The sequence below is a fragment of the Cygnus atratus genome, chromosome 18 (genome assembly GCF_013377495.2).
Source record: "Cygnus atratus isolate AKBS03 ecotype Queensland, Australia chromosome 18, CAtr_DNAZoo_HiC_assembly, whole genome shotgun sequence".
In the NCBI taxonomy this organism is placed as follows: Eukaryota; Metazoa; Chordata; class Aves; order Anseriformes; family Anatidae; genus Cygnus; species Cygnus atratus.
The window spans coordinates 3,179,598-3,206,866 of NC_066379.1; the positions used below are offsets into that span (position 1 = coordinate 3,179,598).

The following is a 27,269-nucleotide window of genomic DNA, read 5'->3' on the forward strand; positions in this document are numbered from 1 at the left end:
GATGCTGCGGGGCTCGACCCCCCCCCGCTGTCGCTGTCGCCGCTGCTGAGCGCTGCGGGGCGGCGGCGGAGCATGGCCAGGGCGCCCGGCCGCCGCCCGGGGGGAGCATGGCCGGGAGCTCGGCGACAGCCCCCGCCGCCGAGCCGCTGCCCCGCAGCATCTTCAAGAAGTTCCTGGTGATGCTCTGCTCCCTCCTCATGTCCCTCTACGTCTTCTACTGCCTGGCCGACCGCTGCCAGACCCTGCCCGGACCCATCATCGCAGCCGGCGCCGCCTCGGAGGAGGAGGAAGGGGGCGGCGGGGGGTACCTGGGGGGCTCTGCCGAGCTGCCCCCCTGGCAGGCGGCTGCGGCGAGGAGGAAGCGGCTGCTGCAGCGGCTCAAGCAGCAGCAGCGGCGGCGGCGGCAGGAGGCGGCGGGGGCTGGCCCGGAGATGATGCCCGGAGCCGGGAGGAGCCGCCCGGGGCGCTCCGGCGGCGGCGGGGGCAGCGCTGCGGGGACCCCCGGCACCCTGACATCGCTGCTGGGGGAAGGCAGCAAGCGGCTGCCGCAGGCCGTCATCATCGGCGTGAAGAAGGGGGGGACGCGGGCGCTGCTGGAGTTCCTGCGGGTGCACCCCGACGTGCGCGCCGTCGGCGCCGAGCCCCATTTCTTCGACCGCAACTACGAGCGGGGCCTCGCCTGGTACAGGTACGGCACGGCACGGCACGGGACGGGGCTGGCAGCCGTGCCGCGGGGCCGGGCCGGGCCATGCCCGAGCCAGCACTGCCCCCCGCTGGCCGCCGAGCCTCCCGGCCCCTTCCCCCAGCCCCGACCCCAAGCCTTTCCCCGCTTCCCCCAGCCCCGCATCCCCCCGGAGCCCGCTTCTCCCCCCCACCCAGATCCTGCTCCCTGCTCGCCGCCACCCCGGTCCCCAAACCCCCAGTCCCCCCTCTCCCCCCGATCCCCAGCCCCCAGTGTTGCTCCTGCCTGGGGATGCTCCCCTCGCCCCGGGGATGTGAGGGGGATGCTGGGGGCTGGGACAAAAGCCCCAAACCTCGGGTCTGTGGATTTGTGAAACCCGCTGGTCGCCTGAGTCCCAGCCGAGCCGCCCCTTGCACAGCATCCTATTGCCGCCTCTTGCCACCCGCAGCCTGCGGACACAGCCCCTAAAAGCACCTTTCCCATATTTCCCAGGCAAATGTTGCGGCAGCCCTGTTATGGGTAACCAAAGCTGCCAGTGCCAGGAGCACAGTCCCTGTGTTCACCTGCCTTAAAAAAAAAAAAAAAAAAAAAAAGTAGCTGGGGTTCTTCTTCTTTCAATTAATCAGTGTTTGGTTAAACCAAAGAAAGGTGTCCCTTTTAAAAGAAAGCAAACGGCAAGGCCAAGGGGCAGCATTGTCATTATTGGTGTTCAGATGTTTTCCTCGCGTGTTTTAAAGTTAAGAGGAGCATATGCTGGTAGATCCCTGCAGAAAGGATTGCTTAGGGCACGGGAGAAGCTGCTCTTGTGCATAGTGAGTGTATGTTTGTGGCTTTCGTGAATGCACAAGCAAAAAGGGGAGGATTTGGGGTACCCCTGGAGCTCGTTTTGCTTTCAAGTTAAGCCCCACTATTAGCAGAGAAGAGAGGCTGATTTTGGCTCAGCTTGTGGTGACAGTACTGAAATGTGGAGTAGGATAGTACTGACAGTCCGAGTGTTTATGTAAAGTCTTAACACGTGGAAGCGATGAGCCTCCTTGTGTATCCGCCGGTGTCAGGAACGCGCCGGGTTTCTGCAGGCAGCAGAGTGTGGGTTCTCTGAGAGGAAAGATTTCCTTTTGTGTGGGCTGGAGCTGTCTACAGAATTATATTTTTAGTGCGCACTTATCCAATTTCCACATGCTGACCCTGTATCAGAGAGGAAATGTTTTAAAGGAATCTGAAAACCTCAAGAACTTTAATCAAGCCTTGACTTTGAAAAATAAACGCATGGCATTGGGGTGGCATCTACTGAAATTTATGGTGGATATGCAGAGAAGCTCATTTATTGAGGATGCTCTCGAAGCCCCAGGGAGCAGGCAGGGGTGGGATAGCCCCGATCGGGTCAGGAATCGGTGCCTGGGCGAGGAGAGCAGATCTAGACAGAGGAGGAGCCACGGGCATTTAACGCATAGTGCGGTCCTCAGCACAGGGGATTTAATTTTCCAGAGGTTTGGTCTTGATCTTGCAGCTCTTACTCATTGGAGGTGCTGCCCTGCAGGCTGTTTGTGTAATCATTATGTTTTAGCATTTGGTACATGAGTGCTCCCATTAATTGCTGCAGTTTGTTTGTGCTGGTATTTGATGTACTGAATTTCACCATTTTTTTATTAGCCCTGTGGAGGCTGAGGTACAGTGAATTCTTTGTATGGGATTATTCCTTTGAGACCTAATCTTGCCAGCTTTGCTTGTATGAGTAATCTTTGCTAACGCACACAGTCCCGTCGTGATGGCAGAGCTGCGGTGTCAGCCCGCCTGTAACCAGTGACCAGCCTGTTGTAAATACTCCAAAAAAAAAAAAAAACTACCTCTCTCTCTCTCCATGGGTTTTTTGTAATCTTTGATGAGGGTTCAGTGCCGGGGAAATCACCAGATGTTTGCCAGGGGTCCTGATTTCTTATCTTTGGCATCAGAGTCTTAGGTTTCACGTGCCTTTCTGTTTCCCAGCAGTCAGACTAAACAGCATCATTACAAGGTATAAACACTTGGGTTTGCTTTCAGCGCCTGCAGGAAGCCGGCACGGCCGGCAAGCACCCTGTCGAAGGGAACAAAATGCTCCTGGCTGTTTGCAGTGACACAGGTTGCTAGTTGGCTGGTCGCTCTGGTTGACACTGAGCAGTCGGGACGGGGACCCCAGGCTTGGTCGCAGGTCCCTGAGGAGCACGGGGCTGGGCTGTCACAGGGATGCCACCTGCAGACATCGAGGCCATGGCTATGGGATCTTGGGCATGAAGGGGACCGCGGTTCCTCCTGGAAACAAAAGAGCATCCCCAGTGCCAGCTGTGGGATGCCGTGCGTGGTGCGGGATGACCGGGGCGATGAGCCAGGGCTGCAGCAGCAGCACGGTGTTGCCGAAGCACCACTTAGATGGCGGTGTCTGGAGGTGGATGGAGGTGGGAGCTTGGCTCGGGGGGAGTCCCGGGGTGCCCCAGTGCACAAAAGCAATGGACAGTGCTGTCCGTTAATCAAGTGGAATAATCACTCGCCTTTTCGCTGGCATTGTGTCTGGGCAGGAAGGCAGCTGTCCTACAGAGATGCTGATTCAAAAAAAAACAATCTGAGTGATTTAATTTGGTAAGTGTGACACCTCTGTGCTCGTGTGTGGGTTGAATATCAAGGGAAGCTGTGCGCCAAAAGCAGCTTTCTCTGTTTCGGGGTTGTGAGTCTCCTATTTGTACGGGGACAAAAGGAGGGAGGGGGCAGCCCACAATGCTCTCATTGACTTCCCAGCACTAAAATCGCTGCTTCAGCCCTGAACAAGGCTATTGAGCTCCCAGAGTTCAATAGCAGGTGAGCATGTGTTTTAACAGTGTTCAGCTGCCATCCCCCACCCCATGTACGGCTGTATACAGCCTGGGGACAACTCCAGAATGGGGTCTAATCCAGTCAAGTGGGAAAAAAAAAAAAAAAGGCTGGAATAAAAACAAAATCTGTGTTTGTGGGTGATATTGCAAGTCTGGCTGGTTCCCTCTGATCCTTTGTTAGTCTCGTGCTGATTGAGCTGCCTGTTGGAATGTCATTAGACTGTCAGTCACCCCAGGAACATTTATTTCATATGTTTTAATCTCCCTGCCTCTGCAGCACCAGTGCCAATTCCACCAGAGCAAAGCCAAGCTAATGTCATTAGATTACACCTGATCCAGGGGGAGATGAAAGGTGCTTCAAAGTTACCCCGTCAGGTTGGGAGTTTAAGCATTGCTCCTCCCTGGTGCTCCCAGAGCTGGGGAGTTCTCTGTCTCCTAATTAATGTCCTCTTGGGATTTTTCTCCAAGGCTTTTTTTTTTCCTTCATTTTTTTTAGTCTAGGCAACCAGCGATGCTTCTGAGTCAAAGGGAACAGAGAATGTCTCAGAAGAGGTCTGGGATGGAGAACAAGGAGGTTTGTTTGAGAGCAGGGGGAGCAGCTGTTTGCAGCTGCATCCCACCTTCTGGTGCACTTTCCCAGCCTCAAGTCACAGTGAAATTGGAGCCCAGGGGACAGAGGAGTTGGACCACTCCTGCAGTGGTGGATGGCCTGGAGGTCCAGGGGGCTTTGTGGTCCCCGTAATTCAGCAGCACCATCAGGGAGTGCTTTGTATTCCTGGAAGTGAGCAGGGGTGCATGGACGTGGGGGACAGGAGGGCATGGATGGTGGCAGAGGAGACTTTGGGGAGCAAGTACAGTTCATGAACGGCAGAGCAGCCATTAGGAGAAAGGACCTTGATGCAAATATCTGTGGGAGGGAGCTGCTGTAGCAATAGTCACCTTGGAGTGATCTTATCACCCAGCCTTGCAGCCTCTGCAAGGAGCACCAGGTCTTTGGTGGGGCATTCAGAATGTGCCCTGCCCAGGACGTGGCTCGTGCCATTCAACACTGAGTTTGAGTTGTTTTGGTTTTCTGCTCCCTGGTAGGTGCACGCCTGCTTGTAAGCAGTTCTGGTTGAGCAACTTCTGCTCCTTGTCCTGAGAACATCGCGTCTCCCAAACACATCTGAATTTCTAATAGTGTTGGGCGCAGCCTGCAGCAGTTTCTCCGAAAATTGAAGCCTTGGACAACCACATGCTAAAGATGATCAAGGTCCTTGTTTATTTATTAACTGTGTAATCAGATATCTTGTACTGAGTTCATTGTGCCAGGTGCTGTATAAAAAAGGAACAAAAGATGGTCTTGGCCCCAAAGCAGAGATAATTCAGTGTAAACAACAGGTGGAGATAGGCTGAGACAGGCGCAAAGACAGCGTTGGTCTCCTGGCCAAAGAGTTGTTATAAAAGGACTGTAACTGGTTCTGATGCTCACGTGCTTCACTGCTGCCTCTGGGAGGGGATCTGGACTCAGATACTCCAGGACATTTTGGTAAAGGTTTGAAATAGTTTGAAGGTTGCACTCTATGGCTTGGCTGATGTCTTGGTGTGCCTCAGTTTGCCCATCTGTAAAATGGAAGGGATGTCATTGGCTTGTGCTGCAGGGTTGTGTGTCTGTGATACCTCTTTCCAGAGATAAGGTGGCATTTGGGCTCTGAGCTTCTTGTGCTATTCTGTTGGTAAAACACCACCCCAAGCAGATGAAGCCCACCAGCCCTGCTGGCAGAGGTCCTGAAGCCTGAACACAGCCACATTTAGCTGGCCAAACACAGCACAGAGTGTGACAGCCCCTGGCTGGACCGAGAGGAGCTGGGAGCTGCCAGTGAATCTGGCCCTGAGAGCACGCTCTTGGGTCACAACCACCCCGTGCAGCAACACGGGCTCAGGGACATGGCTGGAAAGGTGTCCTGGGGGTGCTGGTCCGCAGCCCACAGGCCAGCAACATGCCCAGGTGGCCAAGAAGGCCAGCGCCACCCCGGCTGGCCTCAGGGCCAGCAGAGCAGGGAAGGGCTTGTGCCCTCGTGCACAGCACCGGTGAGCCTGCACTTCCAGCACCACGTTCTGATTTGGGCCCCTCAGCGCCAGAAGGGCACTGAGCTGCTCAGGCCTGGGCAGAGGAGAGTGGCGCAGCCATGAAGGGGCTGGCAGAGAGGAGCTGGGGGGGAGCCACTGGGGGAACTGGGGCGGTTCGGTCTGGAGAGGAGGAGGCTGAGGGCAGGCCTCACAGGCCTCAGGAGGCAAGTGACGGGATGCAAGGGCACGGCCTCAAGTTGTACCAGGGGTGGGTTACATCGGATGTCAGGGAGAATTTCTTCATGGACAGAGTGGGCAAGCACTGGAAGGGGCTGCCCAGGGAGGCGGTGGGGTCCCCATTGCTGGAGGTATTTACAAGACGTGTAGTGCTGGGATGCCATAGGTCAGGCTGATGGTTGGGCTTGATGACCTCGAAGGCCTTTTCCAACCTAGGTGGTACCATGGCTCTGAGGTGATGAGAGCACCAGGGAGGCAGCTACAGAGGGACCTTTCCCTGTCACAAGCGGCTTTAAGTGGCTATGTCCCCACTAATCTCATGGTTTAGGAGCCTTAGGACAGCCTCTGCTCACCGACCCCTCGCAGCAAGGCGGAGTGCCATCTAGTGTACATGCCTGATGGCACCGTCTGGACATGGCATCCCAGTGACATCAAAGTGCAAAGAGTTGGGGCTGGGCTCTTTCCCCTCTTATTACTTAAATAAACCCAAAAGTGTTGTTATTTTTGGAGGTGCTTTTAGGTGTTTTGCATCCATATGTATTACTTTTGTTTTCTGGTCGGGAAGAAGTTCATTTCCAGGGTCTGTGTCCATTCCTGTTGATGGGGTGAGTTCCCCTGTTGGCGTACAGGGAGAAGTCAACCCCATTCCCATCAGCAAGCATCAAAATAAGTCATTAATGTTTTACTGGACTCTTTCCTCTGCAGATCCTATGGTCTACATGAGGAAGTTCAGAAGTCTGTAGGCCCTGTCCTCTTCCTCAGCACATCTTCACGCCCCGGTGTCTGGTTGCAGGAGGCTGGAGGGGGACGGCACTGTCCTCGTGCACCCCACAGCTCTGTCCAAGCCCTGGAGTGCTTGGGTCTCCTTGCAGCTGGGTCTCCCCCGGCCCTGCCCACTGGTGCTGAGCAATCTTGAAAATATGGCCTCGACTGTCCAAGATTTTGTCAGTTAAATTCATAGAGCCGTGCCTCGTGAAAAGCAGTGCGAGGCTCCAGCTGGCTGGGGCCAGAGCCCATTTATGGCAAAAACTGCAATGCTGTTCTGAGAAGCAGCGAATTCACCCTGCTTATAAATTGCGAGTCCTCCTTTGAGGTCAGATCCTGCAAATCCCAGCCCAGCAGGCAGCCCTGCCTCCTGCCATTGGCTCTGCTGCCTTTGGGGGCTCCTGGCAGTAATTAGGTCAGGTCTGGGGTGCGGGACCACTGCGCCGTCCCCACCAATGTGCCCGCTGACCGCAGCCCAGCTAGGATTTCACCCCGACCTTTTGAAGTCTCTATTAAGAGCAGTTGGGTCTGGGGAGGGGGAAGGGAGCTGGGTCCTTTCCAAAGAGTTCAGAGCAACGAACAAGTGATCAACAAACCTGAGAATAACCCCCCCGTGCTCCCTCCCTGACATCTGCATTAAGACTCCTGAGCTGCTAATTACGCTTTTCCCCTGGAGAGCATTGAGGTAACCCAAACTGCCTGCGCAGTGAAACAGAAGAGGCTGGCGAGGGGGAACAGGGGCCGTTGCTGTGGCCATAAATCTCTGCAAATTCTCATTACGCACAGGTATTAGGGAAGGGAAGCAGATTAGGTTGCAGTTAAAGTTACGTTCCTAGGGCTGGAGGATGTGGTTCTTACCCTCTTACAAAGCCCTGTTGGGTCAGTGGGGCTGCTCGTGCAGGGTCTGTAGGACCAGGGCCACCCCGGTGTCCTGGCTGCTGTCCCTGCACAGTCCCCTGCCCAGGAAGCTCAGGTTTTTGTGGTTTGGAGTAAAACACTCTCACCCCAAGCTGCACCCAGCTGAGCCCGTGTGATTCCCCAAGGGGTGCGTTAGCAGGACAGCGTCCGCAGAGAGAACAGAGACAGAGATGCTCGAGGAAGTGAATAATTCTCAGTGTTTCTTTCATCAAACATGATTCTGCAGGAGGAAATCTCTCAGCAGAAGTAATCACCACTGCCCTTCGTGCATGGCAAGCCCATCCTTCTCGCTTCCTGGAGGAGATTCATGACCTGCTCTTTCTGCTGCAACGCCATCTCTTGCGGAGATAAAGCTCCCCACTGGAACTCCCCTGGACTCGGGGCTGCTGCCTGCTTTCTCATGGGAGATGGAGGAGACACTGGGTGTAAAACCTCACATGGGTGTCATCCCCTCTAGGGAGCAGCTTCAGCTAGGTCCCACTGAGCCACCTCCTGGAGCAGTGTCCCCTGCCCTGACCGGTGGCTGGGAGCAGTCGTGTCCGCAGCCTTCCCCTGGGGAGAGACCTTTAGTTTCCAAGGCGCCTGCACTGTCTGAAGCTGCTCAGTTTTTATTATTATTTTTTCCTCTGGCAGGACATTTCTCTGCTGAAAATTTCAAAAAGTCAGGGTGATTTGTTCTGACATTTCCAGCTGGAAAAGGGCACCCTCCTGGATCCTATGCTTGCTGGGGGAGCCTTTTATGGGAAAATATCAAAACCAATTGTTTTGACTTCCGTGTTTATCTGATGGTCTATATGTGTGTGTGCATTCACACGCGCATCTTTGAGCTCTAAAATGTTGCATTTTGTCATTAACATTTCATTTTCACTTTCATGTTATTGTATTGTAACATTTAGCACCATAGATGAGCATCTTTCAACATTAGTGAAATGCCTTCGCACTGTCTGACCTGAGAAGTTTGGGAAGGCCTTTTCTGGGGAGAAATCCCCATGTTTCTGCTCAAGGTAAAACAAGCAAGGAGGTGCCTGGATTTTCCACTGCAGGGAAGCCCTGTGTCCTGACCCCTGCTGCACAGGATTAGCGAGAGAAGGTCCCTGCTTCGCATCTTGACAGGCTTTGGGGAGCTCCCTCAACCTGGCTGAGTGATGGTGAGCAAAGGCCAGGTCTGTCCCAAGCCTCGATTTCCCTGCCTGTGGAAGGGGCTAGCTCACAGAATACCAAGATCTTTGCTAAAGCTGCTCAGTTTCAGCACTGCAATTGCAATGTGCCATGATGCCACCTCGCCTGCTTTCTCTGGGCTCTGCCTCCCGCAGGGAGTCCACAGGAAGGGACTCAGAGAGAAGGGATTTAGTGGGATGTGCATGCCTGGGAGCCCCCAAAAGGGCCAAGAAGGGGAAAGGACTTCCCAGCCTGACTCAGATGCAGAGCACAGCTGTTAAATGAGTCTGACCAGCTCCAGCACCAGGGGTGTGGGCCCCATCCCTCCTGGTGGGATGTGGGCAGCAGCCCCATGTGAGCACCCAGCAAGCAAAGCCTTTGGGTGTGGATTTCAGGGGCTGTGCCTCTGCTTTTCATAGGATTCATCTGCTCATCGCTTCCTAATTACACGTGGGGTGCTCGGCCAAGCGATAGCAACCTGCTGCCTGCAGCTGATGCCCGGACGTGTCCCTGTTGCAGACCCCCATCCGTGCAGCCTGGTGACTCAAGATGGAGCCACGCAGCAGCCATTGGCCTCCCCTTGGCTGTGTTGGCCAAACCCAGCAGCACTGCAAAAGCCCACACCTGGCTGAAGGAGCCTGTGTGACCTGCTGAGCCCTGGCTGCTCCTAGGGGCTCTCCGGGACATCAGGGACAGTTGGGTAGAGGAGTCCGGACATCTTGAGGAGGTACAGGACAACAGGCTGCTCAGCTTCTTTGCTCCACAGCTAGTAGGAGCTTCACTTGCTCCCCCTTGCTCCAGGTGTAATTTAAACCCTACTATTCATCTTGTAGGGATTTGGCTTGGACTCTCCCCCAATGACAGCCAGCTGCGAGGGATGGAGGTGTTGAGGAGGTGACAGCCACCCTGTCCTCATGGGGGACCTGAGCAATGGGGCCCTGGAGCCCGTCAGAGGGATGGGGGCAGCAGGGGACATGCGGGGCTCCCAGCTGAGCTCCAAAGCCCTGGCGGCCTCAGGCAGAGCTGCCTGGGGACCCCCGGCCTCACGTCGGGGTTGGGTTTCCTCTGCAGAGGGTGTTTCTATAGGGATGCAGGGGAGAGGTGAGAGGGGCCACCATGTCATGCTTCACCTCAGGTTCCTTTCTCCCCTCCATCTGGATTCCCCTTGGCGTCTGTGCCTGGGATGCTGGTTCTCCCTGAAGGCACTGATCGTCTTGCTGGCTGAAGCTGCTGGGGACATGGCTCCTTCTCTTCCCCTCCAGCCCTGGGAGCTTCTACCAAATTCCCCATGGCCAGACCTGGATGAGTGCCCTGATGGGTCCCACTCTGCTCCTGGTCACCCTCACAGCCACCCTGCCCTGCCAGGAACCAGATGGAGCCTTCCCTTTCCTATACACATCCCTAGTACAAAGCCAGGTTTATCAGACTGGTGAGTTTTGCAGACTCACCGCAGTCTGTCTGTCAGTCTGTCTGTCTGCATCTCACTGTAGCTGATCCCATCATCCGCACACTGCAGCTCCTGTTTTCGGAGCGAGTCCTTCCAGCCTGAGTCCTGCACTGCTGACTTGGGCACAGCCCCCCTGCCGTGGATTTCCAGGAATGCCGTCCTGAACGTCTCCTGCTCAGCAAATCGTAGCCATCATATGTTTAGGGGAAAAATTGGATTTGCCTCGTAATCTAATCAATGTTAAATAACAGTAATTCTAACTCCACGGCTCTATGTTTAAAGTGCAGTTGGTCTCCGGGGATCATCGGAGTTATTTAATCTAATGAAATCACCATTACTGGCTAATGAGGGTGCACCACGGGGACGCCTTTCCCGTGAAAGAAAGCAATGGTTAAATAATTGGCAGCCAGGGCCGAGCATTCAGCAGGGGAAACTGGGCAGGGTGCAGCAAGATGAAGGGTTTACCTGGCAGGGACCTGGAGCTCTTTTGCTGCCTCTCTGACGTCCTCCCAAGGGCAAGTGTCATTTCTCGAGCTGTGTCATGGTGAGCAGGTCCCTCCTGTCCCCCTGGCAGCCCTGGGACACACTGGTGCCACTTTTTCCCTTTTTCTGGCCCAAGTAGGAGTTACCTTTTTTAACACCTCAATATATCCTCCTACATCGTGCTAACTCCAGCAGGTTGCTCTCCACATTGGCTTTCGCTGTCGTGGTCCAGACTGTTTGGCCATTTTAAAAATGTTTTCCCCAAAACTTGCCATACTTTTTCATTAAGTGGTGCTTCCTTATCTCCTCTTAGAGGGAGACAGGATGTGTTCAGGGCAGTTTCTGAGTGGCCCCATCAGTTTAGTCCCTGCAGCCCAGGCTGAGCTGCGTGCAGCCAGTGGCTCTCCTACGCACTGAACGTATCGTGTGCAGATAAATTGGAGTTAGGGCAGCAGCGGGCAGGGACTGTGCTGCTGTCAAATGTCAGCACGGCCGCATCCCGCGTAACCAGAGGAGTGTTCCTTCCCCATAGTGTGTGCTCTAATTTCCCATTATGATTTCTTTAATAAGACTGATACTTACTGTACATCGCTCATTTGCTGCTAAAATGGGAACCATTAAAGCAATAAGTGGCAATTACCTCCTGAGCGTGTGAACTGAGCGCAGTGCCTCCCCGAAGGAGAGGGCTGAACCCTGCCTTCTCGGAGCAAACACCCACAAGCTGCACAAAGCTGCAGGGCAGCTCATTCGGGACAGCTGCGGTGCCCACAGGAGGGTGCTCAGCAGCCTCCAGGTGCAGGATTGCACCCCATGTCTACTGGGAGCAGAAGCATCTGGCTTGTCGGCGGCAGCTGATGGAGACGAGGATGAGTTGTGGCTCTGCACGTGCCGCTGAGCTGGGACCAGGATGTGGTCCCCGTCCTCTGAGCAGCTCGTCCCCAGTGAGTGGCTTTTCCTTGCAATGCAGTTTCTGTACTGAAAGTTTTTAAAAAGAAAAAAATAAAGAGGGATATGTCTGGTAATTTAATCATGTTAAGTGCTCCTAAAATCCCATCTGTGCTGCACAATAGCATGCCGGAGGTCTCTGGAGGAGCGGGTGCTCCGGTAAGGATTTGGTGCAGAGATGCTGGGGCACGGGAGGGTTTTTGGAGCAGGGCTCCTGGGCGCTCTGGGCAGCCCCCAACCAGGCTGGCTGCGGTCATTACACACAGCCCTTCCACGCCTCCTTCCTTCCTCGCATGCTATCTGGTGTCATTAAGATATCAAGTTCATTTAGGTACATCCACATTGGCAGTTTAATTATGTCTGGGTACTACTCTGTATTTTATTCATGGACTATCTGGGGGCGGTTGTCAAACACAAGCCCAGGAGATAAAGGTTTGGTGGCTGCAGAATGCTAATGTCCTGCTGGCTCCCCTTTGACAAATACACATGCCAGTTATTACCAAACTGATTATTTCATTCATTAACACCACATACATCAGCTCCCTTCACCCGGTATTATTGTATACATTCATCTTTTCATAAACAATTACCTGACAAGGTTGGGAAAGGCAAGTACCGGGGAATTAATGCTCTGATGGGAATTTCCTGGCGTGGGTTCGTAACAAGGTGCGGGGGGTGTGTGGAGTGCCCCGTTAGCGTGATCGCTTCATTAATCAAATTAGGGACAATAGCACATCACATGTGCGCCCTGCCTCCCGACAATACCAGCCCCGCTCACATTGTGCTGGGGTGCAGCGGATGGGCTCCGTGTCCACGTCGCGGTGACGGGGACGTGAAATGAAAGCCAGGGGACCCGGTGGGAAGGCTTGGAAAGCATCCCCTGTGGCCGGACCATGGTGTGCAGTTCTCATCTGCCCTTTTCTTTTTATCGGTGCTGTTACTGTCCCGAGGGACATTTGCATGAGAACCGTTCTCTGTTTGTTGTTTGTGCCTGCTTTCCGGGTTGCTTTCCTGCTGCAACCCTCCAGGACAACATGAGCAGTGGTGCTGTAATGAACAAGGCACCATGAACCATCTGGGGAACAAAATTCCCAGGTCTTCTTTCTACATTTTTTTGCTGTAAAATGCTAGTGATGGAGAAAAAATGTACAGGGAGACATTAGCAGTGAAATATAACCAAACCCATGAAATGAGTGGTTCCTGCAGCTTCTTTGGAGAGAGCAGAGAAACCCAACAGAGAAGAATAGCAACCCTGGAGGTACTCAAAAGGTGTGTAGAGGCAGTGGTTAGGGACATGTGTCAGTGGTAGGCTTGGCAGTGCTTGGTTAGAGGTTGGACCTGATGATCTTAGAGGTCTTTTCCCACCTAAGTGATTCCGTGCTTCCATGAGTCTGACTCTGCCATCACTTGCCCGGCTGGAAGTGGCTCTGCCGCAGGTTGTGTCCCTGAGCTCTGCGTCCAGCATTAGCCACAGTGAATCAGAGCTGGAGCACTCGAACACAGCCCATGCAGTTTCAGTGTGTCGTTGGGCCCATATTTATTTCTTTAAATGCATCGGACCCTCAGCTGTGTCCACCAGAAAGCTCGTTCTCACTGCTACTTAGGAGGAGCAGCTGCAGGAGGCCACCAAGCCAGCCCAAATCAATTCAGCTTTTCACTCGGGCAGACATGCCTGGGAAGCAGTGCTTCATGGGTCGCACTCCTGCACTGCTCCAGCACAGGATTTGCAGGCTAAATAAAGGATCCGAGTGAGATTTAAGTGCCTAACTCCCCTAGCCCCCTTTGAAAAAAGAAGCACTGGGATAACTAAGAAGCTTTTGTGAAAAGCATTAATCCTCCTTGCTATCTCCGTGCATCTCTTTGATCATGCTTCAAAACCTTCATCTCCAGGGGTCCTGGCTGGACTTTCTGAAGTGGCTGCAGAGCAGACGAAGGGCTGCAGGGTCCCTGCACGGTGCTGGGAAGGAGGTGGCTCCTTCTGAGCAGCCTCTGAGCGTCCCTGCAGGACGAGGGCTGCGGGTGCCTGTGGGAGCTGACCTGACACCTCCAGCCCGGTTCAGTTCGGTGCTGAGCAGGGAAGAGGAGACTTTAATGACCTCTATCGGAATGAGTCAAGTTGGTGCATAAAACCCAGGTCACTAGTTGGTTTTATTTTCATCCGTTCATAGTTCGTCAATGCCCATTATTATTACTATTATTACTATGATTACTATTATTACTATTACTGTTATTTGTTTTACATTAACATTACATTTACATTGCCTCTCAGAAACCTTGGTGTCAGGCTGATGCCCAAGTGGTATCTTCCACATCCCTTCTCTTCCCCTGTGGGGGATGTGGAGGGAGCCTGGGGCGAACGCCTGGACCCACCTCGGGTGGGCTCCAGCTCTGCCTCTTCCCCCACTTGCTGCACAATGCGCTCATGAAATGTAGATCTGCAATCAGCTGAACATTCCTGAAATATGTCAGATGGCTTTATTTGATACCGGGTGAGACAGTGATGCATTCCCTGGGAGGAGGTGGAATAGCTGAGCATAGAAAAGAGCTCTTAATGCACGACCTTTTGAGCTGTGGCTAAAATCCCTTAATAGACTGTGGGGCTGAAGGAGGCCAGGGTGAGATTGCTCTGCACGGTTTCTCCAGCACTGGCCCCTGCCTTGCCCAGAACTTGCAAATCAGGCTACGAGGAATCTTTTTAAGCTTTCTATTTTCTGGAGACTTTTGTCCTCTTTGCACTTGACTGCTTTGCTCCAGGAATGAAAGTAGGCAGCCCTTTCCTAGCCATTAAAGTTTCATTTAGCAAAAGGACAAAGAATTGGCACGGGAAGGATGAAGAATGACTGCAAGGGTAAACTTGTGTGACTCCATATATTTTAGATCATAGCCTGAGGTCAGTCTCTCTATTTTATAATACAGATAAAGGATTTTTTGGCCTTGCAGCAGGAGGAAGTGTGTGGTGATATATAAAGTCACTTCTCAGCATAATTTAAGAAACAACCTCTGTTCTCAAAAGCAGGGGTCCTTTCAGGTGTCTGGCTCTCTCATAAAGCTCACACACAAATATACCTGCAGTGTCTCCAGCAGTAACGAGCACATCGCAGTACAGTCCAAAACCAAATCATCGCTATCGAGTTGCCTAGGACTCCACCCTAGCATCTTGGGGGATGCTTTTACCTCCATGACAGCGCGCCTCATCCCCCGTTACACTGCTGCCACTGGGAGCCAAACAGCCCAGAACCTTGCTGCTGTGCCCCGCGGAGTCCCTGCAGCACAGGGGACAGCCTTGTCCCTGCTCCAAGAGCCCCCAAGGGCCCTCAGCCCCCATCCTCTTCCCATTTCAGGTATTATCAATGCATCTAAGGCTTCGGCCGCTCTAGTGCAGCTGCTTGAGTTCGGGCACTCACCGGGTGCTGATTTTGGTCTGTGAAACATGAAGGGACTCCCCCTCCCAAGGGAAGGAGGAGGGAGAACACCTCTTTTTTTTCCCAAATCACCCCTGTTCAGTGATTTTCCACATCCCTCCAATTTGCAGACATCATTTCATCCTCCTTCACGTTGCCTGCAGCTTCCCAAGCGCAGCCACACTCCTGAAACCAGTTCCTTGACACAGCTCCTCTCCTATCCAAGGGATTCCCAGGGATGCTCTGCAGACCCGCAGCACCCGATCCCACCAGCCTCACTGCACCGACCCTGCAGGCTTATTTTCAAACGCTATCTGTAACGCACGGCGATGTTTTCTGGGCCATTTCGTTCCCATGAAGAATGCATGCGCTGCTGTGAGCGTGCATGTCTGAAGTGTGTTTGTGTCGAAGAAAAATGAGGCAGACATGGAAAACAAGCAAATCGCATTATATATTGCAGGCAATAATGTAGCTCCCAGGGGACAGAGATAATGCAGCGAAAGACAAAGGAACAATAGACTTTGCTGGCCTGAGTGCTCGCTTGATTGTGGCTTTGCTGGAATTATCCCCGACTTCCTCGGTGCCAGCCTCGGGGCTGCTCGGGGACCAGGACACGGTGTGGGGCTGCGCGTGGCGTGGTTTGAGAGCCACCATCCTACTTACTGCTCCTCACGGGACCATCTTGCTCTGTGCAGGAGTCCCGCAGCATGGATATGGATTATGGCAAAGCTGGCTGTGCCGTCGGCAGCAGGGGTGCCCTGGGTTTGAGGTGTTTGAGATCCCCAAAGTTCGCTCTGCAGAGGCCACCACTGCTTTGAGATGTGCTTCAGACTTACCTCTCTTTTCCTTTCCTTCTTTCTTTCCTTCTTTTCTCCTGTTCTCCTTCTTCTTTCTTGTTCCCTTCTTCCTTCCTTATTTTTCCTTTTCCCTCATCTTCTTCCTTTTCTTCTTTCTTTTCCCTTCTTTCTTTCTCTCTCTCTCTCCCCTCTGCTTTTCCTTTCTGTCTGCCTGTCTGTCTTTCCATCTTTTTTAGACCTCAGAAAATTCCAGGAAGGCATCAGTTGTCTTTAACACCCAAAGGAAAAATCGAAGGGAAAGGTTCAATTACTCACATGAAAAATGAGTCTCCTAACCGAGGTCTATCCATTTGCTAGTTGTGCTTGTTTTAAAACTGAATTATAGAGACTGCACATTTTTCTGGAGACAAATGCATTAATTTTTCTCAAAACAGACAAGAGGGAAGCAGAGGGAAAATAAGATAATAAGAGTTTCCACAGTGATTTATAAGCCTTTGTGAAAAATAATGGGGGAGGCTGCAGCGTGCGCCGGTGGCCGGGGGGAAGGGGCGGTGGTGGCAGGGACGACTACAAGGGAAACTGCCAGAAGTCCGAGCGAGGTGTTGGTTTTAGATGATATGAGATCGCTTTACGTCTCTAGCCGGCTTGAAAAATCTCTCCTTCTCTCCCTCTGTACACACACATGAAATATATGCCATATGATGCACTTAAAATCAGCCCGAGCGATACTGTTTATACAGGAAAGGATTGTGTTTCTTGCCGACCTCTCCCCAGCCCTCCCTCTTCTGCCGAAGGATAAACTGGGACCTTCAGCAAACAAAGTGGAGGCTGCGATTTTTAGCAGATTTGCTCTTGCATGTATTTATACAGGGCAGGCGAGCCCTTCCCCAGGGCCGGCTGCTTGTGCTCTCGGGCAGAGAGCAGTGGGGTTGAGTTTATTTTTTTTTGTTATCTGCTCACTTTATTTTGATTTACATACTAAAAGAGATATTTTTATGATAGCGAATAGCAAATTGGGTTTCTTTATTGCTCGTGAGAGCTGTTTTACAAAATTGGACTATTTATGTAGTTTGCTGACTGCAGTGTAGTTCCAGTTTTAGTGTCTAACCGTAGTGAATAAAAGGAATTACAGCGAATCGTGTTTTTTAAAAACTGCCAGCTATTCTGAAATACAATGCAACCAGTAGCTTCTTCCTGAAAAGACGCTGGGGTCATCAGCAGCTCCCAGGAAATCTTGCAGCTTGACCAAGTAAAGGTTTTTGGGGTGAGCTGAAAACCCTGCAAGGGCTGGAAGCGGTTTCAGGCAGCGCTTTCCTATGGGCGTAATTCCTGGGAAACCCGTCTGGGAGGCCAGCAGCTACCACAGCTGTAGTGCCCGTGCCTGTGTCTCCCTCCAATTACTTACAGGAAGGACTCAATGAATTTATTCCCCATTGGTTTCTGAGTAGAAAATCCCGCGGTGTTCACAGGGATATGAGAACAGAGGGGCTGAAAGCGATGCTTGAAAGCAAAACCCAAATCTCTTCCAGGGCAGATGGCTAATTGCATGGTTCCGTTTATTTGCCCAATGCAAATCACATCCCGCTCAAACATCACTACGGGGAGCCAGGTTCCTGTTTGTTTTGCTAAACCAGGGCTGAGATTTTGCTGCATCCTCTGCGGTGTGCAGGTGAGGCTGCCCCGCAGCTGGGGGCTCGGTGGTGCCCAGCACGGCATCACTGTGTCCCCAGGGCTGGGGGCAGCTGGGGCTGGGATGGGGATGGGCCACCAACACCACCATGGTTTGTAGGATCCAACCTCTGTGTTCATGAGGGCAGGCCTGCCAAGGTGCCATAAACAGCCGCGTCCCCTTCTCCCAACCATGAATCAGGCAGCACTGTGTTGGTGGGTCCAGCCCCCCTGGCCACACCACTCCCCTCTGTCCTCAGACCAGGAGGGCATTTCTTGGGGTGCCCAACTTCCTGATCAGCCCTAATTGAAGCCTAAAGAGATTTTTCAGATTCCCAGGTTTTCGAAGGCGAAATTTGCATATTAATAAGAAGCTGTTCAGACTGATTGGCTTAATGTGTTTGGGGTAAGTATAATTAAATGTCAAGGGAAATATATCATGGGGTAATGAAGCTGAAGCTAATTTATCAAAAAATGAGACCTAGAGAGGGAGACATTCCCAACAATAAACAGTTCCTTATCCTTCCCCTTTAGGTGATGCACTTGAGGCGTATGGTCCTGGCAATCTGTACAGGAGCTGCTTATTGCTTTGGGCTGCAGGGGCCAGGCTGAGCCCACCAGGAGGGCTCACCAGCACTGACGAGGAAAGGTGCTGCTCTGGACCCCTGGGGAGATGCTGGGGGGCTTTGCATGATGCACAGGGTGCTTGGGAGTGTCAGTGTGCAGCATGTCAGGGGTGCTCTTAGGGAAGAACAGCCATGAGGTTTTGTTGTACAAGGCTCAACTTTGCTATTGGCTCACTTAGGCTTTTTTTCCATTCTTTTTTTTCCTCATCCCTCTGTATTTTTACTCAGTAAGCTTTTCAGAGCACGTGCTATCTCCTGCTCTGTTTACACACGAGGCTCCTAAAGATCAGCTCCTATAGACACAGCTTTACTATGAACAAAAAAAGTGGCCTGCCTTCAGAATGGCAAGGCAGGCCCCCAAACGGGGCATTTTACCATCAGATTGGAGGGCGAGGCACAGGCTGACGTCCATGTGGGTCCCTACAGAGGCTGTGACCCTTCTGCATCGCAAGGTGTGGTGGGAGGAGGCGTGGAGCTCCCTTCCCACGGCGCAAGAGGCACGCACCTTGCAGTAAGCCTCTTGCTTTAGGTGAGGGCTGGGTTCATGGGATTCACTGTCAGCCACGCACTGCCTCCGTTGCCATTGTCTCAGTGGGAAAAATCCTCCTTCGGTGTCATCTGGGGCAATCAGCAGGTTGCACAATCATAGAAGCAGAGAGCAGAACCGGTGTCAGCCTTCATCAAGGCACCACACTTAAGAGTAAAACCAGCACTAAAAAGCCACCAGAACCAGCTGCCACAAGGCTGGATTTAGCCAAGCGAATCCATCCGGGAAGTAAGGAACCATGTCTCGGTTGGGAGCTGCACTAGAAACTTTAGGACAGCACGGGAGTCCCTGCCTTGCTCCTCTGCGGGGATGCTGGTGCTGTGCGGGTTCAGCGAGCAGCTCGTGCCTGCAGTTCCATTCCCTGGCTGCTGCTGCTGTTAAGCTCATGCCAGGAATGTGGGGCTGGGGAGGCTATGGGAAGGTGGAGAAGTGCATTTGGGTCACTGCCAGGGGTGCTGGGTGCTGGGTGCTGGTGTGGTGAGGTCGGGCAGGGTCTGGGCTCCCCAGCACAGGGTGTCTCAAACCCGCCCGCTGCCTGCAGGCAGTGCCTGGAGGGGTGCTGAGCAGGGGCAAGGGGCTCAGGGGGAGGCCATGGGGAGGCCACCGCTGGGCTCCTCTGCTGTAGGGTGGCTAAGGCAGGACGTGGCGAAGCCAATGGGGAGAGGCTGCCTCAGCTGGTGCCTGCTGGTGTTGCCATCCCCATAAAGGCTGGCAATGTGGGGCAGGGGTCTGTGGCCGAGGGCTGGGGGGCTTGGTCATGGAGCTCGGTCATCCATATCTGCTGGGCGGGCGGATCGCAGATGGGATTTACCGGGCAGGACCCCCGCAGCCCTCGTTAATGGGTGCAGAAATGTGCCAGGGGACAGAAGATGACAAACAGCCCCGGTGCAAGCCCAGCTGGGCAGCCCGGAGCATGGCTGTGCCACCTGGGGTGGCCTCGGCTTGGACGAGGTCCTTGTTCCAGCCGAGACCGATGCCCTGCAGGGCCAATGGCACCAGGGGGTTCCTGCCTGTCGGTGGCACTTCGGCACCGCTGGGCTGCGGGAGGTGCCCAGGTGTGTCCCAGTTGTGTCCCAGCACGGCCACGTCTCGGGAGCCCCTTGGCATGGGTCCTTCTCCCAGACAGGTGCTGGGCACCAGGATGCTGGCATTGCCCCTCGGCACCACTTGAGAGGGGTTCTGGCCATCACTAATTAATCAGTGCAATTAGGCAGAGGGCTTGTGTGCTGTAATTAGGATCAGTGTGTGCCCCGGGGGGCAGTGACAGCACTGGGGGGCACCGTGCTGCTGAGCACAGAGCCCTCTGTGTGCAGCTGCTCCCTGCCCCTCCGCAGCCCCCGTGCCCCCCGTTAGCGTGTGCCTGCAGCTGGGCGCAGCGACCCCACGCTTGGAGCCCACTGCAGCTCCAGTCCTTGGCCAAGTATCGCTCCTGCTCCTGCTCTTCCTGAGTGAGTTCACGGCCCCAGAGTCAGGAAGGAGCACGTGCACCCACGGCGTTATCAGCCACGGGTTCTTGCAAACGAGCCGCTCGCTCTACGCCGCGCCTCTGATGGGTTTCCCAGCTCCCCTGAAGGGAAGCAGGCTTTTCCTGGCGCTCAGCTCGGCGCTGGGCTGTCACCCACGGACGCTGCAGTGACAGCTGAGTGCCCAGGTCCCTGCTTTGGGGGCAGTGAGATGCTTTCTGGAGAGATTTTCTTAAATGCTGAAGTGGTGGCAGGCCTGCGGAGCTGCCTGTGGTGCTCAGCATGCAGCAGGGGTGCAAACTAAGGAAACTGCTTTGTATAAAATAAATTAAAATTTATTAAAATTATTATAAATTAAAATAATATATACATATAATGTATTTTGTATATATAAGTTATTTAATATGTATTTTTCTTTACAAATAAAGCCGACCCCCTGGTGCAGTGCTTCGGGCACAGGCAGCAGTGCTGCTCCTTGCCACAGACAGCACTTTTAGCTCAGAGCCTCCCTGGACACCTCCAGCTCCAAAGTGGCATTTTCCTTATCCAGGCACTGAAGCAGCCCGGTGGGGTCTGGGGCAGAGACCCAGGGCTCCCCACGTCCCCCCAGGTTCCACATTAGGGTGCTGGTTTCACGCTGTGTCAGGCTGGTGTTGTTCTCCTAAACTGTTTTGCTGCAGTTTGCTATGGCAGGAGCTGTGATTCTGTGACAGGTAAACTGATGAAAACACCCTGCAGCCACAGCTAGTCTCTGTTTGAAAAATTGGGACAGTTGTTAAGTATTTGGTCCTCCAGGCATTAATGAGAAAAAGCAAAGGAGCAGCATGAGAAGGACTTGGCCATGGTGATGCCCACAGCCAGTGTCCGGGAGGTGCCCCAGCGGCAGCGGTTGTGCTCCAGTGCCTTGGAGTGGCTTCTGGAGACGTGAGAGCAGCGCTGGTTTTAGCCGAATTCGGCCACCCCTTGGGGCTGCCATGCCCGGAGGGATTTTGGGTTCCTCATCCACGAGGGGAAGGGAGAGGAGGGGAGGGCAGCGGCGCTGATCAGATGCCGCCTGACAGATGCAGCGTGGAAACAGATGCTGCCGGCTGCAGATGTAACGAGATACATAAACACCGAGGCTTGCTCAAACAAACGCCGGCACCGCCGCACGGATGAGCTCGGGAGCTGCCACCACCGCTGACTGTCAGCAAGCACCACGCGGTCTGAGCCGCAGAGGGAGCATCTCACCCGGGCAGGAAGCTGAGCAACACCACACACCATGCTCCCTGCCTGCCCGTCCTGCTGCCACCCCCCATGCACAGGGCAGGGGGAAGGTGCCCGTGCCGTGCCCGGCCCCCAGGTCTGGTTTTGGGGGACGTAGAAGTGCAGAGGAAGTGGGAACCTTGGGGCCTTTTCATCTAAGTACAGGTCAGCACTACCAGGCACTGGCTTTATGCGTTGATATCCCCTCCGGAATATTGGGGAGAATAAATCTGTGCCCTGGGAGGTCCCCTTTTGACACTGCTGGCAGCTGGGGCTGGGGTTTTGTCCTACAGAGCAATGCCTGGCTTCCCTTGTTCCTTAGGGATGCTGCTGATTATTTACCAAACTCCTTTCAGCTTTTCTTAGGGATGCCTCTGATTATTTACCAAACTCTTTTCGGCTTCTTCACTCCCACAGTTTTTTCTGGGTATCTCTTTTGCATTACCAGATTCCTGGAGTGGGTCTTTCCATGTATTGACTTCCCCTGACATCTAAAGGAAGACCAAGCAGGAGGCTCCCATAACTCAGCCATGCCCTCACTGCCCATCAAAGCCACGTCAGAGCTTTGCTAGAGCTGTCAGACCAAACAGGAAGGCCAGGGAGCCTCCTTGCTTTAGGCGCTGTTTTTTCATTTATTTATACGTGCACACTACTGTTACGTTGTCACTCCTGCCAGAGCATCTTTCTTTTCAATCTCCTGTAGGGGCTGCAATGGCACCCCTGGGAGCGTGGGCCCGAGGGTGGGGGAAGACAATCGCGTGCGATCACAGGGTTGGGTTTTTTTTTAGAAATTTCTGCTGCAGAAATGCTTAACGTGCTTTGGAAGAGGAAGGGAAATGGGATGGGAAGGAGGAGGAAGCAAGCGGCTGGTGGCTGCGGTAGCACAGGAAGGAGTGTGCACCACTCTGGGGCATGAGGCTGCATCGAGCTCACCATGCCTCAGTTTCCCCACCCTCCTAGTCCGATGGCTTTGGGCCAGAGCAGGCTCTGTTCTTCCCCCGGGGCTGTCGGCTGTGCTACAGCCACACACATCCATGTCACCGCGGTGTCTGGCCCCATCCTGGCATCAGGAATTGTGGCGGAATTTCTGTGCGGAGGTGAGAGGTGAAATCGGCCCCTTAGGGTGATCTTCCCTCCCTGATCTGTTCTCGTAGCCCTGCCACAGCATCCTTACCAGCCTCTTAACACTTGGCATGGAACCGGCAGCGCACAAGTGAGAGGCAGAGATTTGCATCAGGGACTGATGAGCGCCAGTGCCCAGATCGGGCGCTGCCTGGCTTTTCGGGTGCTTGGCTTTTCAGGTCCTTGGCTTTTTGGGCACTCCAAAACCCACCCAAACTGTGGCCGTTCAATCAGGAGCACACCCAGCCTGTGGAGGCTTGAAGCTGGACATGGTGCCAAGCAGGGCAAAGTGTTACAATGGGCTGGGGAAGGGACCAGGGCTGTGGCACGATGCAATGGGGTCAGGGTGCTCGTTCTGCCCCTTCTCTCTCCAAGCAGGGCTCAGCAGCGCACAGCATGGGTTTGGGATGGCCACGCATCAAGAGTGTGCACAGAAACCTCCCAGGGCTCCTCGGAAGCCCTAAAAACTGCTGGGGGGCTTCTCTTTCCCCTCCCCAGTTTCTTTGCCTGCACCCACTGATTGGAGCAGTAGCTTAGGCCAGTGCAAGGTGGAAAATGCACCTGGAGGCTGGAGCCAGGTGCCCCTGCCCAGATGCAGGGGGTGAGCGATGCCCGCACATCCTCTGTGTCTCACCGCCCGCTTCAACCTGCAGGCTGTGCAATGCAGAGCCTGAGCTGCACTCACCAGAGGTTTCACGGTTTCGGTCATGTAAGGATGGAGCCTGATGCGGTGCTTTGGTTTCCTGACGTAAAGCAGTGCTTTATTCCCCAGAACTGGGCTCCTGCAGTGACTTGAGATCAGGTGCTGGCTCCAAGGACTCTGATCTCTGTGTCTGGGGTCAAGCCAACACCCCACTTGGAAACACCCCTGGGACATGTATGAAGCCAAGATTTTGGACCATTATACAGTCAATAAAGATATATAAAACCATAATAAACACGACATCAAAGGTTGGTTCCCGCACCAGGAGTGCTTGAGGGCTGGGGACCAGTTACTGGGATGTCCTGACGTGACCCCAGCATGAAGGTGCTGATGTGAAGGCCTCGCAGCACAGGGACTGCACCAGCAGGAAACCCAACCCAGTGCCTGGTGCACTGCTGGGACCAGTAACCACTGGTGCTCAGCCCTGTGCAGCATCACCAACATCGTGCCTGTGCCTCTCCCTCCCCAACCGGGTGCTGCAGCAGATGCAAGGGAAAAATCCCCAATCCCCAAAGGGAAGGGGACATCCCTGTCCCATGGAGACCTTTGGGGTGGGGAAGGGGCTGCAGCCCCAGCGCTGCCTCCTGCTTTGGTGGGACACGGCCACGGCCACCTTGGGCAGCGCTGCTGGGGCACAGCACGGCCCTGTAAAGGGCCAACCGTGAATACGCACGCAAATCCCAAATGCTCCCTTTGAGGAGAGTCTTCCTCTCCTATTAAGTAATTAAATAAAGCCCCGAGCTCTACTAAAATTAAAATAACAGAATCCATTTATTCTGGCAGGGCCCACTGGTGGCTGCTCTTGCCAAAAACATTTTTGTGGTTCTTGTCTTTTCAAGTGGCTCTTTTGCAATAAAACCCAGATGCCATTAGTCCAGGGAGGCCTCCAGGCAACTGTTTACGTCCATGAAAGATGCCCTTTGTAATTAATTAATCTCATGAACGCTGTGGCAGCACATTCCCGGTGTCTCCTGGCATGTCCCTGCCCGCCGACCTGGCAGCGGAGGTGCGGGCTCGTTCCTGCGCTGAAGGAAGCCTTTGTGCTGCGGCCTCCCCACAGAAGGGGTTAACCTCCTCCTTGGGGAGACGCAGCGGAGATTTCAACACTTACCAAAACACACACAGAGCTCGGGTGCCTTCCCGCTGCCGCTGCAAGGGCTCCTTGCTCCACGGCACAGCACGTGCAAGAGGCTGGGGATGGAGCTGGGGACCGGGCACCCCAGGGATCCCTCCCCACGGATGTCCATTCCAGTTTTAGTCCCATTTTGGAGACGGTGTGTTGTTGTAGGGGCCACCAGGCCAAACCTTACCAAATCCAGGGTAAGGTGGACGTGGCCCTGTTCAGGAAGGGCGGTTGTGGCACTGTCCTAGTGCCCAGCAGCAGGGAGGAGGCGAATTTCAGCACTGGGCAATGCTCTGGTAGCTCCTCATGGTACAGCAGATACAGCTGGAATGGAGGGAGAGACACAATCTTCTCATTAACTTAATTCCCATTAAAATGTAGCTCAAAATCCAGATGCTTTCCCTTTTGCCTCAGGTTGCTACAGTCCCTTGGCTGCCCCAAACACCTTCTCCCTGTGCTCTCCCCACTGAGCCACTGCTGCCCCCCTGCGCCCAGGGCCGTGGGGACGCACGCTGCCCCTCGCTGCAAACCGGGGGCTGGTGCAGGTGCTTGGTGGGCCCAGAAGCCCACGAATGGCCTCACTAAGCCTGACCACAGCCGGCCAGCCCAGTACCTTCGCCCAGGTGGCAGACAGTATAAAAAAGGCAGTAATTTGCAGGGGTCCTTCTGCCATCTCCACCATGCTGAGCGTGACCAGGGCTGGGGACACCCACCCCAAGGCTGCAGTGACCATGGGACTCTCACATTCCGGCGCCACCAATTGATTTCATCCACCAGAAATGTGGCCAGGCTGTCTCAGAACCATTTACACTCTGGTCTTTGCAATATTGGATGATGTTAAATCCCACCACAGAACTATGTCTCCTTAGCAAAGGTCTCCCCGGTGCCGGTTCTGAATCCATCCACATCCCTATTGCCCAAAGTGCCTGCCTTTATGTCTTCGGGTCTTTTTCCCCCCAGAAACCCTCAGCAGCAAACAGCAAAGGTTTGGCTTCCCTAGGACCACGTCTCTACTCAGCCTCTCCGTAACACGGCTTCGAACAGAAAGAATTGCTCTAGGAAGGGTCGGTCCTCGCTGCCTCATTTGTAACAGAACGACTCAGCCTGGGGTTTGGTTGTTATTGGTGCTTTTAGCAATTGCTGCCTTTGCATTGTTGCTTTTTTGATAGATGAGTTTAATTTTGCTGGCATATTGCACAGGTTTGCAAACCAGACGTTGCTGCCCGAGATGGTCCCAGGCGTCGCAGTCACAGAGAGGGGTCAGGGTGAGGGGGACATGGGGACCTGCTCCGGGGGACACGGGGCCACAGCTGCCATCAGAACTGCTGGTGGCATGGCCGTGCCACCTCCAGTCCCCTGTGAGGGACTGGGAGGGGACGCGCTGCGGACAGGAGAAGTGCTGGGAGGTGGGATGGGTTTGTGCAACCGAGGAGCCACTGGCACTTTGCAGATATTGGCTCCCATTTTGGGATGATAACAGGGTGAGGCAAATCTGAGGGATCTGCCATGGTGTGTCCATGCAGCAGGCAAGGAGCAGCACAGAGACGAGATGGCGCATCCAGGAGGAGCCGATGAGAGGCGGCTCAGGTGGCTCCTACACCTTTCAGGCTTGCCTTGTTGAACACGGGTTATCCTGTGGCCAAATCTTGCAGTCCTTCACCAAATCACACCCAATGCCTGGCTCAGAAGAGCTTTGAATTCTCAAGGGGCCCCTGGCCTGAGCCCACCCTGAGAGCTGCCCAGCTCAGCCTGCCATGTAGGGTTTCTTTGGGTGGAAGAAGGAAATTGCTGAGGTCAGGGGGCTGGTATTGCACATTTTTACATGACATCAGCTTGCTGCCACCTTGAAAATACCAAAAGATGGAGTCTTACACCCTTCCCCTTGAAAAATTCCTCATGCCCTGCAGGAAGGAAGAGTTGTTACTCAAGAAATTCTCTGTTATTCTGGGGAATTTAAGCCAATGTGCAGGAAACCCCAGCGTGGGCAGGCAGGAATTTAAAGGGGTAGGATGTTAGGATTGTGGAGTTTTGCTCTGTTATGCCAGTGTCAGGGCAAGAAGAGAGGTGGGATTCATCTCAAGAAGCCCCTTAGAGGTCTTAAATAGGCAGAATTAGGTCTAATTAGTTGTTTGCTTAGATGCTTTGCTGAGTTAGAGTATTATGGGCCTCCTGAATACGTGTGCTAGGAGGGAAGCCAGCTGGGCTGGGGGTGTGAGGCATGGGGACATCCCGGCCATGGCACCTGGGACCCCCCAGAACCTGAAAACCTGCACCTGGGACCCCCCAGAGCCTGCACCCAGATGCGTTCGGCACTAATGTGTCCCTCTGCCCCCCTCTCTCAGGGACCTCATGCCCAGGACCCTGGAGGGGCAGATCACCATGGAGAAGACCCCCAGCTACTTCGTCACCAAGGAGGCCCCGGCCCGCATCTCCTCCATGTCCAAGGGCACGAAGCTCATCGTGGTGGTGCGGGACCCCGTGACCAGAGCCATCTCGGACTACACCCAGACGCTCTCCAAGAAGCCCGATATCCCCACCTTTGAGAGCCTGACCTTCAAAAACAGGACTACGGGCCTGATCGACACCTCGTGGAGCGCCATCCAGATCGGCATCTACGCCAAGCACCTGGAGAACTGGCTCCTCTACTTCCCCATCGGGCAGATCCTCTTTGTCAGCGGGGAGAGGCTGATCAGCGACCCCGCGGGGGAGCTGGGCAGGGTCCAGGACTTTCTGGGCCTCAAGAGGATCATCACCGACAAACACTTCTACTTCAACAAAACCAAGGGCTTCCCCTGCCTGAAGAAGGCGGAGGGCAGCAGCAAACCCCACTGCCTGGGGAAAACGAAAGGCAGGACCCACCCCGACATCGACCAGGAGGTGGTGCAGAGGCTGCGGGACTTCTACCGGCCTTTCAACATGAAGTTCTACCAGATGACGGGGCAGGACTTCGGCTGGGACTGAGGCTGAAAAAAAATAATTTAAGAAAAGGAAAATATAATATAATATATATTTTTTTTACATATCAGTAGAAAGGGGGAAAATACAGAAAA

At 54.0% G+C, this 27,269-nt stretch overlaps 1 protein-coding gene across 1 annotated transcript; it reads left to right on the top strand.

The window, feature by feature from the left end:
* Positions 1–107: 107 nt before the first annotated feature.
* On the top strand, positions 108–27,180 carry HS3ST3A1 (heparan sulfate-glucosamine 3-sulfotransferase 3A1). Its single transcript, XM_035561921.1, has 2 exons — positions 108–688; positions 26,562–27,180. Exons 1-2 carry the CDS (start codon positions 108–110, stop codon positions 27,178–27,180), a joined length of 1,200 nt encoding a protein of 399 aa, XP_035417814.1.
* Positions 27,181–27,269: the final 89 nt, after the last annotated feature.